We start from the raw sequence: 14,742 nt of genomic DNA on the forward strand, positions 1-14,742 counted from the left end.
AAAAATATGATCGAATATGACAGGAGATGGAGATTGTTGCACACAAACATGGTTAAAGAACAGCGAGGACAGAGAAAATAATTTCTAACACAAAGGTGAGAGTGGAAATCGTTAAAACTCAGTCTTCAATATGTGTGATAGTGTGAATCCTTTAAGAGGCGATTCTTCATGGACCATGTGACCTGCCTGGTACCTATGAGGGTGGAACGTGTGAATTGAGGCCGAGAGTGAACCAGGGCGCGGACCCTTGTAGGGGAGAATCATCAGAGTAAGCACAGAGGTGGTGGGACTAGACCTGTGTCACTGTTGTTTGGATCTGTATCAATATAGTTCACCAGTTGTTAATAAGTCACCATTGTGATTCAACTCTGCCTTGTCATATTTCCTCACACTACAGCATTGGTTATGAGAATCAATCAGTTCTGTTACAAAAGGAAAAACATTTAAATTTTTGGAGGAAGAAAGAGTGACCTCTCGGAGGCCTGCAACACGGTAAAGAAGCAACCAGAAACGAATCGCTGCGGCATGATTCAGGAAAATTGATCCATTTTTCCGGGAGTTGTAAGTTGGGTCAATACATCAAAAGGCTTCGATACTTTTGTGGTGAATCACAGTCCGTGTTATTCACACTGTTATTATATATGATGTACTGTGTCTGTACATCTGTGAGCTCGGTATACAAGCAGTTGCGCGGCTCTGCCCCCAGAGGGAGATGAGGAGTTTGTACATGGCTCCACCCTTGGCTCCGCCCATGGCTCCGCCCTTGGCTCCTCCCACTAACCGGAAGTATAAAGCCTGGAAGTCTGAGCCTGCCTGCCAGTTCATCTCGTCGCAGGCAGGCTCCGTTGTAAGATCATTAAACCCACTGTTCACTTCCAACTACGTGTCGTGTGAATTGATGGTCACATCAATTTAATGATCTTAGGAAACAAGAAGAATCGATAAGAAGAAATCGAAGAAACAACTCAAGAAACAACTATGGAATCAGCCCTCAAACCTGACCGAGTAGAACTCGACCCGCAGACTGCAGAGGCAAGAGAAATCTTCCAGCACTGGCTCAGATGTTTTAAGGCCTACCTGGCTGAACCAAGTACTCCAGAAACTAAAGAGGAGCAGAAACCCAGTCTACTGCACGCAAGGGTGAGCCACCGTATGTCTTCCCAACTAAATAGTACCAACTCGTACACGGGGGCCCTAGCCATGCTAGATCGAATGTACGTGAGGCCCATCAATGAGGTCTACGCGCGCCATATTTTTACGACCCGCCGCCAGCGCCCCGCGGAGTCGTTAGAAGAATTCCTGCAGGAGTTAATGATTTTAGATCTGGACTGTAATTATCAGGCTGTATCAGCCGAACAGCACATGGAACTTGCCATTAGGGATGTGTATGTGGTAGGCCTCAGATCGAATTATGTGCACCAGCGTTTGTTAGAAAAAGGGGCCCAGAACTTAGAGGACACGGTTGAACTAGCTACCACTATGGAGGTCTCATTCCGCAGCCTCACCTCGTTCCCCGTGGACCAAGCGACCCTATCCTGGGTCCCCGACCAGCAACTGCCCCAGGCCTGCGCCACGCGGCCACCCTGCCATCATGCAGCCCCAGTGTGCCACTTTTGCGGGCAGCCCCAGCACCCACGGCGGTACTGCACGGCCCGTAACATGACCTGCAGCAGCTACGGTCGCAAGGGACACTACGTCCGGGTCTGCCTGGCGAAACAGGCCTCCTCTTCTAACTCCCCCGCAGCCCAGAGCACCCGTTTCCAGAATCCACAGGACCGCAGGCCCCGAAATGCTGCGGCCTGTACTCCGACTCCACCCCCAAATGACACGTGCGACTCATGGGGGCCGCCATCTTGGCAACCCCCCTCCACACGGCAGGCCACTTGCGACTCATGTGGGCCGCCATCCTGGGCGCCATCTTCCTCGCCACCCGCCATGTGCGATCCACGGGGCCGGCCATTTTCTTCCAACTCAGAAATTCGGCTAGAAGATTACGAACTCAGAGGGCAGTCATCACGGGGCCACTCCAGCACAGCTGATCGAGCCGCCGACGATCCGCAACTCAGCGCAGTGACACTGGACCAGTCGCGTCCAAAGCACCTCCGCAACTCCATGATGACCGTTGAAATCAACGGGTACAGGACACCGTGCCTCTTCGGCTCCGGGAGCACCGAAAGCTTCATACACCCAGAACTGGTAAGACGCTGTTCACTCCCTATTGTCAATGCACGGCAAACGATCTCCCCCGCTTCGGATTCACACTCTGTTCACCTCCAAGGGTGCACCGTCGCGGCACTAGCAACTCAAACTTCCAGCTGTATGTGCTCCCTGAACTCTGCGTCCCACTCCTACTGGGACTCGATTTCCAGTGCAACCTCAAAAGCCTCACACTCAGCTTCGGCGGGCCCTTGCCCCCACTCACTATTTGCAGCCACGCCACCCTAAAAATCGACCCCCCTCCACTCTGCCAATCTCACGCCGGACTGAAACCCATAACCACTCGCAGCAGGCGATACAGCCTGCAGGACAGGGTATTTATCAGAACCGAGATCCATAGGCTCCTACGTGAAGGGATCATAGAGGCCAGTAACAGTCCCTGGAGAGCTCAGGTGGTGGTCATCAAGACCGGGGAAAAATTCCAAATGGTAGTTGACTACAGCCAGACTATTAATCGGTTCACGCTCCTTGATGCGTATCCCCTCCCCAGAATTGCAGACATCGTGAATCAGATCGCCCACTTTAAAGTCTTTTCCACGGTGGATCTGCAGTCTGCATACCATCAGCTCCCAATCCGCCCGGAGGACCGCCACTTCACGGCATTTGAGACTGACGGCCGCCTCTTCCACTTCCTCCGGGTTCCCTTTGGCGTCACTAATGGGGTCTCGGTGTTCCAACGAGCAATGGACCGAATGGTGGACCAATACGGGCTGCGGGCCACGTTTCCGTACCTGGATAACGTCACCATCTGCGGCCATGATCAGCAGGACCATGACGCTAACCTCGATCGATTTCTCCAGACTGTCCAGAAATTCAACCTCACGTATAACACGGAGAAATGCATTTTCCGCACGACCAGGCTAGCCATCCTCAGCTATGTCATGGAGAACGGAGTCCTGGGCCCCGACCCGGACCGTATGCGCCCCCCTCTTAGAACTTCATCACCCTCATTGTCCCAGGGCCCTCAAAAGGTGCCTGGGATTTTTCTCGTATTATGCCCAGTGGGTCCCTCAGTATGCGGACAAAGCCCGCCCACTATTTAAGGCCACATTCTTCCCTCTGTCGGATGAGGCTCGTCAGGCCTTCACTCGTATCAAGGAGGACATCGCCAAAGCAGCCATGCGGGCAGTGGATGAATCCGTCCCCTTACAGGTGGAGAGCGATGCCTCAGAAGTCGCTCTCGCAGCCACACTAAATCAGGCACGGAGACCAGTCACCTTTTTCTCCCGAACGCTCTCTGCTTCGGAACTTCGACACTCCTCGGTCGAAAAGGAAGCACAAGCCATCGTGGAAGCTATACGACACTGGGGCACTACCTCACAGGTAGGAGGTTCACCCTCATCACCGACCAAAGATCGGTTGCCTTTATGTTTGACAACTCTCAATGAGGCAAGATCAAAAATGATAAGATCTTAAGGTGGAGGACCGAACTCTCCACCTACAAGTACGATATTATGTACCGACCGGGGAAGCTCAACGAGCCCCCAGATGCCCTGTCCCGCGGCACGTGCACCAGCGCGCAAGATGACCGCCTGAAAACTATTCACGATGACCTCTGCCACCCGGGGGTCACCCGGCTCGCCAACGACGTCAAAGCCCAAAATCTACCTTTTTCCACAGAGGAGGTGAAAACCATCACCAAGGACTGCCCAACCTGTGCGGAGTGCAAACCGCACTTCTATAGTTCAGACAGGGCCCAGCTGGTCAAGGCTTCTCGGCCCTTTGAACGCCTCGCTAACGATTTCAAAGGGCCACTCCCCTCGACCAATAGGAATGTGTACTTCCTGAACATCATCGACGAGTTCTCTCGTTTTCCCTTTGCTATCCCGTGCCCCGACATGACCTCCCACACAGTCATTAGGGCCCTGCATAGTATCTTCACCCTGTTTGATTTCCCCAGCTACGTACACAGCGACACGGGTACATCCATTATGAGCGACGAGCTGCATCAGTACCTGCTCGACAAGGGCATCGCCTCGAGCAGGACTACCAGCTACAACCGCAGGGGGAACGGGCAGGTGGAGAGGGAGAACGCGACGGTCTGGAAGACCGTCCTACTGACCCTCCGGTCCAGGAAGCTGACCTCCCATTGGCAGGAAGTCCTCCCCGACGCGCTCCATGCAATTAGGTCCCTCCAATGTATGGCTACCAACCAGGCCCCTCACGAGCGGCTATTTGTTTTTTCCAGGGGCACTACCACGGGGGTTTCGCTCCCACCATGGTTAAAGACACTGGGCCCGGTTCTCCTCCGGAAGCACGTCCGGACTCACAAGACTGACCCACTCGTAGAGAGAGTGCTCCTGCTCCATTCAAACCCACACGACGCATTTATAGAGTACCCTGACGGCCGCCAGGGCACTGTTTCCCTGCGGGACCTGGCACCTGCAGGATCCAACTCCGACACCACCGCTGCTGAGATATCCCTCACACTATACCCCTCCCAACCCCCCACGCCCAGCGCCCACACCTTCAGTTCCACTGCCCGTGCTCCGCGCCCCCACGCCATTGGGTTTCCGGCGCTCCCCGTCACCAGTCGAACCAGTTGGATACGAAGCTCTGGCCGAATCACCCCCGGAATCCACCATGGTTCCCTCGCCGACCGCCACCGCCCAGCCACCAGAAGAGGCTGCAATCCCGGTGCTTCGTCGATCCCAGAGGACGGCTCGGCCGCCAGATCGACTTAACCTGTAATTTATAACCTCTAAATTGTAACTTGTAACTTGTAATTCGCAATTGGGAATTGGTAGACACATTACCCCCGCTGGAATCAATTTTTACAGGGTGTGAATGTGGTGAATCACAGTCTGTGTTATTCACACTGTTATTATATATGATGTACTGTGTCTGTGTAAACTCGGTATACGAGCAGTTGCGCGACTCTGCCCCTAGGGGGAGATGAGGAGATTGTACTGGGCTCCACCCTTAGCTCCGCCCATGGCTCCTCACACTAACCAGAAGTATAAAGCCTGGCAGTCTGAGCCTGCCTGCCAGTTCATCTCGTCGCACGCAGGCTCCGTTGTAAGATCATTAAAACAACTTTTCACTTCCAACTAAGTGTCGTGTGAATTAATGGTCACATCAACTTTTTTGCTGCCAATAAAAGCAGGGCTGAACACTCACAAAAAGTTATACTAATCACAGTTTGTGGCCCAAAACTTTTAACCTTGTAAGAAACCTAACATCTCTCGAGGTTCTGGATAATAAATCCTTTGACCAACTGGTGCAACAAGTGAAAGACCACAATAATCCCCGGCCCTCCATTATAATGCAGTGCTATGTATTCCATTCAGCCGGTCGGCACCCAAGGGAAACAGTATCCACTTTTGTAACCAGTCTTCGCCAGATTGCTGTATACTGCAAATTTGGTGCCTCTCTGAGAGATCTGTTACTTGACTGTTTCGTTTGTAGTCTCAATAATTTGAATAATATGCAGTTTCTGGCAGAAATCAGAATATCCCGAGATAACGCAGATGATTTGGCTCAAGCAACTGAAAGTGCTGAACAAAGTACTTTTATATTGCAAAGCAATACAAGTGAGGTAAATCAGATAAGGTGGGAAATGGCTGCTACTCGAAGTACCCGCAGTGAGGGTCCAGCAGAGTCTGAGAAAAGGAAGAGTGACCGTCAGTCATGGTGTCCAGTGGCCTGTGTGGGGGAGGCCATCCTCAAGGGACAGACAGAGTGCACCGAGCTCTCCAAAAAAATCATTGGTGGCCCCAGTGATTATTCAGTCTTGAAGAAAAGTCCAAACTTTTAAAGTTCAACACCATGGAGTTAAGCAAGATGCTCCCCCGTGTACCAAAATTGTCTACCATGCAGACCTCAGTGATGACAGGAGCGGGCCTTCAGGCCTGACAACACCAGAGCGTGGCAGGTTCAGGGATTAGCTCCGCTCGATGGAGTAGCCCTTGGGCCATCGGGCACCACGACGGAGGAGGGGGTGATGGGGCCCTTACCGATGGCTCACACAGGGGATGTGCCAGAACACCGCAGCAACTCGGACTCCCTTCCTCCTGTCCCCAGCACATCTGGTGGGCAGCAGGTAGAACAGGGTGGCACCACGATACCTAGAACACTAGAGTAGCAGCCACGCTCGGGCGCCACAGAAAACAGCCACCATCAGGGAACCAGGTCGCAGGATGGGAATCAAAGTTGTCCCCTCCATTGCTGATATGCCATTGGGGACCCAGCTAGACAGAGCATGAGGACCCGTAAGGCTGGAAAGTTAGACACCAGTTAAGTTTGCACAGCAGGCTCTACCCCTGCGTATCCCCCAACTGAGAAATTAACAGTTGGGCCAATTGGTAACTGGGGCCTGAGTCAAGGCTACAGAAGACCACAGATACAGTGATGACCATGTATTTGATTTACCTGGTGGATAGTAGTCAGTCAGCTTTCCTGGAGGAGAAGTTTGAAAACTTAAATCAATAATAAACAGGATGGTAATTTTTGACGTTCTCTTGTTTAAACAAGGGAAAGCCACAGCACAAAATAATCTTTGTAACAAATCTCGTTGATAACAACAACGATCGTTATCTTTTTTGAATGGTCGAACATTTGAGAGACCGAAACTGAAGGTTGTGGGACAGGTTCGACTGACTGAATGCGCTAATCATGTACATTTGTGAAGCTCACTAGCTGCTATAATGATACCAAATGGCTGCCAGCCTGACCTGAAATTGATTCTGATCAAATTAGAGAACCAAATCTAAAAAAATCACACAACACATTTATTAGAACCTCTCACTGTTTTGATTCTGGGACAATGGTCAATGATATGACCCGTGCATTTCCACTGTGTGTCTACTAATCCTTTGCCATGCATTTGCGCAAAGTGGCAAAACATCAACTGTAACTCGGTCTTTCAATTTTGGCACAATTCCCAGATGGGAATGAGACAAACTCTGCATCAATGAATGGGCTGGCTGTGGCTGTCTTGTGTTCATTGCTGAAGTGAATGATGGATAACCTGTCCATTTCTTTTCACTTATTTGGCTTGTCTGTCCTGGAGTAGGATTTCAACTTACTTTATCTCAGTGGGGCAAATTCTGTGAACTGTGCCCCAGCTGACTAATAAAAATTTAGGCATTTTGAAAACTTGGGCCTGAGTCAAGACCACAGAAGACCAAAGATACAGTGATGACTACACAAGGAACATCACAGGGTGTACATTTAACATCACATGTAGAGCACATCATCTCTGACAGTGCTGCGCTGTCTCAGTACTGCACTGGAATGTCAGTCTTGATGGCTGCGCTCATGTCCTGGAGTGGGAATTGAGCTCATTAACTTTGCCTCAGAAAAAAAGGGGCGGGATTCTCCCTTGGCTGACGCCAGGAATTGTGAAACGCGATTGGGCGGAGAATCGCAATTCTCCCTCGCCTCAGCAGCAGAGTCAATGTAGTCCAGAACAGTAAACACCGTTTGCATGTCATTAGCGGCCCTGACCTGGCAGTCTCCAGGGCCACCACAATTCTCCACCTCCCATGGGCTGAGTTCCCGATGGCGTGGTTTGCTTGTGCTTTTAAAAATCGTGAAACTAGTACGGTGGCTCCTGAGGGTCACAGTGAGGGGGTGCGGAAAATGTCCAACATCGCCATCGTTTGCTAATAGTCATGCCGCTGGCCGGTAATGGGGGGGTGGCTAAGACATGGGCTGTGGGGTCGGAGTGGAGGAGAACTGAACTCCATTGCCGCAGCCGGAAAAGCAGCCATGCAGCTGCGCGCACCGCTAACAGCCCAATTTGAACATAGTGCCATGGGTCATATAGGTGTCCCCAGGGCACCCCTCGGATGCCCTCTGGCCCCAGCTGACCCATCAGCTGTTTGGGCGCGCTCCAGCACAACCAGTGCTATCCTTTTGGCTGGGATAAGTAGGGAGTGTACAGTGTATATGCGGCTGCAGCTTGTCAGCCTCCCAAGTGTCAGTCACAGACCCGGCGTATCCTGCACAATGTTTCAGTGGAATCCAGTGTGTTCCCCGTGGCACCGGTGCTAGCCCATCAACGGTACAGAATTGGACCAGGTGCGGCACCGGTTTTTCGGTTGTAAAAGTCCACGGATTCTCTGTTGGTGTCAATCAGAAACAGAGAATCCAGCCCATGATTCAGTGAGTGTGTCTATGTCAACCTGTGGTATAACATGTCTTTGGGACAGCTCGCTCAATTCATAGATGGTAATGTGATAAACTCTGCATCAATGAATGGTCAGGGTGTGGCTGCCTTGTGTTAATACCTGAAGTGAATGCCGGGTGATTTGTCCATTTTTTTTCACTTATTTGGCCTGTTGTCCTGGAGTAGGATTTGAACTTACTTTATCTCAGTGGCACAACTTCTGCAACTGGACCCGAGCTGTCACTTTCAAATTTGGACATGCTGGGAACTTTGGCATGGTCAAAATCATGAGAGATCAGCAAAAGACACTGAAAACCACATGTGTTTTTTACCTGGTGGATAGTAGTCAGCTGGTTTTCCTGGAGAAGAAGATGTAAAACTTTAATCAATAATAAAAAGATGGACATTTTATGATGTTCCCGCGTTGAAACAACTGAAAGGAACAGCCCAAAATAATCCTTGCCAGAAATGGAATTCATAGAATTTACAGAGCACAAAGAGTGATTCAGCCCATCGAGTCTGCACCGGCCCTTGGAAAGATCACCCAACTTAAGCCCACATCTCTACCCTACCCTCGTAACCCAGTAACCCCACCTAAGCTTTTTGGACACTGAGGGCAATTTAGCATGGCCAGTCCACCTAACCTGCACATCTTTGGACTGTGAGTGGTGTGGTGTTCTTTGTGAGTCTAATCCGAGGATGGTGGGCGTAGTGTTCACAAAGACGTCAGCTGGCTTATATACTGATCTATTTAAAGATTTATTTACACTAGTTAATGGATTCGACACTTAGTCCAACACAATAAACAGTTGATAATAAGCATACAATCCACACTCATCCACTACGAGTCTCGACATAATAACTACAATCTGCTCTCACTCACACTACCTTTCCTGCAGTCTGCCTTCTAGCCTTCTCCACAACCACTCATCCAGAAGGCTTAGCATTGATGCCTTACATAGTTCTACATCCAGCTCGTTCTGGTGGTTGATTTCAACATAACATTAACCCTTACAGTTCTGTACATTAAATGTCACAAGAGCAAACCCACTCAGATGTGGAGAGAACATGCAGATCAGACAAATCTCATCTGGTTTTTGAATGGTCTAAGATTTCAGAGACAGAATCTGCAGGTTGTGGAACAGGTTCGACTGACTGAATGCGCTAATCATGTACATTTCTGAAGCTCACTAGCTGCAATAATGATACCAAATGACTGCCAGTCTGACTTGAAATTGAGTCTGATCAAATTAGAGAACCAAATCTAAAAACATCACGGACCACATTTATTAGAACCTCTCACTGTTTAGATTCTCAGGCATTGGTCAATTATTTAGTCCGTGTATTTTCACTGTGCGTCTACTAATCATTTGCCATGAATTTCCAGAAAGTGGCAAAGCTCCTTTGGTGTGGATGACATTGTGGTCATACAATGGACACGGGACCAGGTATAGGAAGTATAATGATCCTCTGATGTCCAAGGATACAACAGCTCTCCATGTGCTTGGAATATACTGTGACTTGAGAAGAAGGTCTTGCATTTATATAGCACCTTTCATGACCATTCAATGTTCCACAATGCTTTAAAGCCAATGAAATGGGTTTGAAGTGCAGACGCCTTTGTTTTTTTCAGAAAAAAGGCAGACAATTTGTGCGTGGGAATGTCCCACCAATCATCATGTGATGATAATCTGTTTTTCTGACGTATATTGGGGGATAAATATTAACCAAACATTAACTAAATAATACCCATGGGCTTTTCTGAAATAATGCTGCTTGGCCATTCAACTTGACACAGCAGGGCAGATGGGATGTACCTTTAACATCACATGCAAAGCACATCACCCCTGACTGTGCTGCGCTGTCTCAGTACTGCTCTGGAATGTCAGTCTTGATGGTTGCGCTCATGTCCTGGAGTGGGAATTGAGCTCATCAAATTTGCCTCAGAAAAAAGGGGCGGGATTCTCCCTTGGCTGACGCCAGGAACCGTGAAACGCGATTGGGCGGAGAATTGCAATTCTCCGTCGCCTCGACAGTAGAGACAATGTAGTCCAGAACAGTAAACACCATTTGCATGACATTAGCGGGCCTGACCTGGCAGACTCCAGGGCCGCCACAATTCTCCTCCTCCCATGGGCCGAGTTCCCGATGGCGTGGTTTGCTTGTGCTTTTAAAAATCGTGGTGGCTGCTGATGAACAGAGCGAGGGGGTGCGGAAAATGTCCAACATCGCCATCGTTTGCTAATAGTCATGCCGTTGGCCGGGGGGCTACTGCCGGGGTTGGGGGGAGTAGTGGGGGGGTGGTGGCTAGGACATGGGCTGTGGGGCCGGAGTGGAGGGGAACTGAACACCATTGCCGCAGCCGGAAAAGCAGCCTTGCAGCTGCGCACACCGCTAACAGCCCAATTTGAACATAGTGCCACGGGTCATATAAGTGTCCCGGGACACCCCTCAGATGCCCTCTGGCCCCAGCTGACCCATCAACTGTTTTGGGCACGCTCCGGCACAACCAGTGCTATCCCTTTGGCTGGGATAAGTGTGTGTAGGGAGTGTAAAGTGTATATGCGGCTGCAGCTTGTCAGCCTCCCAAGTGTCGGTCACAGACCCGGCGTATCCTGCACAATGTTTCAGTGGAATCCAGTGTGTTCCCCGTGGCACCGGTGCTAGCCCATCAATGGTACAGAATTGGACCAGGTGCAGCACCGATTTGTCGGTCGTAAAAGTCCACGGCTTCTCCGCTGGTGTCAATCAGAAACAGAGAATCCAGCCCATGATTCTGAGTGTGTCTATGTCAACCTGTGGTATAACATGTCTTTGGGACAACTCCCTCAATTCATAGGTGGTAATGTGATAAACTCTGCATCAATGAATGGTCAGGGTGTGGCTGTCATGTGGTAATTACTGAAGTGAATGCTGGGTGATTTGTCCATTTTTTTTCACTTAATTGGCCTTTCCGTCCTGGAGTAGGATTTGAACTTACTTTATCTCAGTGGGTCAACTTCTGCAACTGGACCCGAGCTGTCACTTTCAAATTTGGACATGCTGGGAACTTTGGCAGAGTCAAAATCATGAGAGATCAAAAATAGACAGTGACAGCCGTATATGTTGTTTACCTGGTGGATAGTAGTCAGCCGGTTTTCCTGGAGAAGAAGATGTAAAACTTTAATCAATAATAAAAAGATGGAAATTTTATGATGTTCCCGCGTTGAAACAACTGAAAGGAACAGCCCAAAATAATCCTTGCCAGAAATGGAATTCATAGAATTTACAGAGCACAAAGAGTGATTCGGCCCATCGAGTCTGCACCTGCCCTTGGAAAGAGCACCCAACTTAAGCCCACATCTCTACCCTACCCTCGTAACCCAGTAAGCCCACCTAAGCTTTTTGGACACTGAGGGCAATTTAGCATGGCCAGTCCACCTAACCTGCACATCTTTGAACTGTGAGTGGTGTGGTGTTCTTTGTGAGTCTCATCCGAGGATGGTCGGCGTAGTGTTCACAAAGACCACATCTAGCTTTTATACTGATTTATTTAAAGTTTTATTTACACAACTTAATGGATTCGATACTTAGTCCTACACAATAAACAGTTGACAATAAGCTTACAATCTACACTCATCCACTACGAGTCTCTACGCTAATGTAATAACTACGATCTTCTCTCACTCACCATTCCTACAGTCTGCCTTCTAGCCTTATCCACAACCAGTCATCCAGAAAGATAAGCATCGATGCCTTATATAGTTCTACATCTAGCTCGTGCTGGTGGTTGATTTTGACACATCATTAACTCTTACAATTCTGTACATTTAATGTCACAAGAGGAAACCCACTCAGACGTGGAGAGAATGTGCAGATTAGACAAATTTCATCTGCTTTTTGAATGGTCTAACATTTGAGAGACAGAATCTGCAGGTTGTGGAACAAGTTTGACTGACTGAATGCACTATTCATGTACATTTGTGAAGCTCACGAGCTGCCATATTTTAATGCCAATATTAATGCCAATATTAATGCTATATTAATGCCAATGCTCACGAGCTGCTATAATGATACCAAATGTCTGCCAGCCTGACTTGAAATTGAGTCTGATCAAATTAGACAACCAAATCTAAAAAAATATCACGTAACACATTTATTAGAACCTCTCACTGTTTTGATTCTCAGCCACTGTACAATTATTTTGCTACTTCGTGTGGCCCATGCACAGCGGGCCATGGCTGGAAGTGTCAGCCATATTGCCCAGGCGCTGGCCGATGTGGCACAGAGTGAGGTGGACCAGTTCCAGAGGAAGATGGCGTAGTTCCAGATGTAAGTGGTCCACTCCCTGTGCTCCATTGCTGTGAGCATGCAGACCTCAGCAATGACAAGGGCAGCACGGTAGCATGGTGGTTAGCATAAATGCTTCACAGCTCCAGGGTCCCAGGTTCGATTCCCGGCTGGGTCACTGTCTGTGCGAAGTCTGCACGTCCTCCCCGTGTGCGCGTGGGTTGGCCATGCTAAATTGCCCTAGTGTCCTAAAAAGTAAGGTTAAGGAGGGGGTTGTTGGGTTATGGGTATAGGGTGGATACGTGGGTTTGAGTAGGGTGATCATTGCTCGGCACAACATCGAGGGCCGAAGGGCCTGTTCTGTGCTGTACTGTTCTATCTAAGAGCGAGCCACCAGGCTCCGCTCAATGGAGTAGCCCTTGGGCCACCGGGCACCACGACGGAGGAGGGGGTGATGGGGCCTTTGCCGATGGCTCCCACAGGTGAGGTGCCAGAACACCGCAGCGCCTCGGACTCATTCCTCCTGCCCCCTAGCGCATCTGGTGGGCAGCAGGTAGAACAGGGTGGCACCACGAAACGTGGAACACCAGAGTAGCAGCCGGGCCCAGCGAGGCTCGAGCACCAGAGACATGACACACAGACACTCAGCCAATAGGTCAGTAAGATAGGACACGACCAATGGGCATTCACGATACACACAGAGGTGACACTACCACAGGGGGGCATTACACCAACCAATATATAAAGGACACAACACACATGATCTTCCTCTTTTCAGTGGAGACACTCAGTGAGTACAGACGCAGGGTTGATTCAACATCACACCCACCACGTGGATTGCAGCAGACTGGTTCCTCAGTCTGAGTAGCTATAGAAGGATTAACAGTAGAGGCGAATCCGAGTAGGAGAATTGTAAATAGTTTAATTAACGTGATGAAGTTTTCTCCACGTCTGAACCTTCCTTTATCAGAGTGAACATCAAGGAAGCAGCTTATGCTACGCCAAGAGCATAACAAGACAGTCCCCTCCATTGCTGATATGCCATTGGGGACCCAGCTAGACATAGCATGAGGACCCGTAAGGCTGGAAAGTTAGACCCCAGTTACGTTAGCACAGCAGCTCTACCCCTGCATATCCTCCAACTGAGAAATTAACAGTTGGACCAATTGATAACTGGGGCCTGAGTCAAGGCTACAGAAGACCAAAGATACAGTGATGACCATGTATTTGATTTACCTGGTGGATAGTAGTCAGTCAGTTTTCCTGGAGGAGAAGTTTGAAAACTTAAATTAATAATAAACAGGACGTTCTCTTGTTTAAACAAGTGAAAGGCACAGCACAAAATAATCTTTGTAACAAATCTCGTTAATAACAACAGTGATAGTCAGCTTTTTTGAATGGTCTAACATTTGGGAGACAGAATCTGCAGGTTGTGGAACAGGTTCGACTGACTGAATGTACTATTCATGTACATTTGTGAAGCTCACTCGCTGCTATAATGATACCAAATGGCTGCCAGCCTGACCTGAAATTGATTCTGATCAAATTAGAGAATCAAATCTAAAAACATCACGTAACACATTTATTAGAACCTCTCACTGTTTTGATTCTGGGACAATGGTCAATGATATGGTCCGTGCATTCCCGCTGTGTGTCTCCTAATCCTTTGTCATCAATTTGCGCAAAGTGGCAAAACATCAACTGTAACTCGCTCTTTCAATTTTGGCACAATTCCCAGATGGGAATGAGACAAACTCTGCATCAACGAATGGGCTGGCTGTGGCTGTCTTGTGTTCATTGATGAAGTGAATGATGGATAACCTGTCCATTTCTTTTCACTGATTGGCTTGTCTGTCCTGGAGTAGGATTTCAACTTACTTTATCTCAGTGGGACAAATTCTGTGAACTGTGCCCCACCTGACAAATTAAAATTTGGGCATATTGAAAACTTGGGCCTGAGTCAAGACCACAGAAGACCAAAGATACAGTGATGACTACACAAGGGGCATCACAGGGTGTACATTTAACATCAACATTAAATAATTAATACCTCGGTGCTTTTCAAAAATAATACCTCGGTGCTTTTCAAAAATAATGCTGCTTGACCATTCACCTTGACACAGCAGGTCAGATGGGATGTAGCT

At 49.0% G+C, this 14,742-nt stretch overlaps 1 protein-coding gene across 1 annotated transcript in view; it reads right to left on the bottom strand.

Moving 5' to 3' along the window:
* LOC119970924 (leucine-rich repeat extensin-like protein 2) overlaps nucleotides 1-14,742 on the bottom strand; it is a 206,988-nt gene that overhangs the window by 160,142 nt on the left and 32,104 nt on the right. Inside the window, exons 13-15 of the mRNA XM_038806034.1 lie at nucleotides 13,835-13,861; nucleotides 11,443-11,469; nucleotides 8,662-8,688 (exon numbers count right to left, since the gene is read on the bottom strand). Of these exons, the coding sequence (XP_038661962.1) occupies nucleotides 8,662-8,688; nucleotides 11,443-11,469; nucleotides 13,835-13,861 (81 nt within the window). The remainder of the gene's footprint in view (nucleotides 1-8,661; nucleotides 8,689-11,442; nucleotides 11,470-13,834; nucleotides 13,862-14,742) is intronic.

Source organism: Scyliorhinus canicula, chromosome 9 (genome assembly GCF_902713615.1).
Source record: "Scyliorhinus canicula chromosome 9, sScyCan1.1, whole genome shotgun sequence".
In the NCBI taxonomy this organism is placed as follows: domain Eukaryota; kingdom Metazoa; phylum Chordata; class Chondrichthyes; order Carcharhiniformes; family Scyliorhinidae; genus Scyliorhinus; species Scyliorhinus canicula.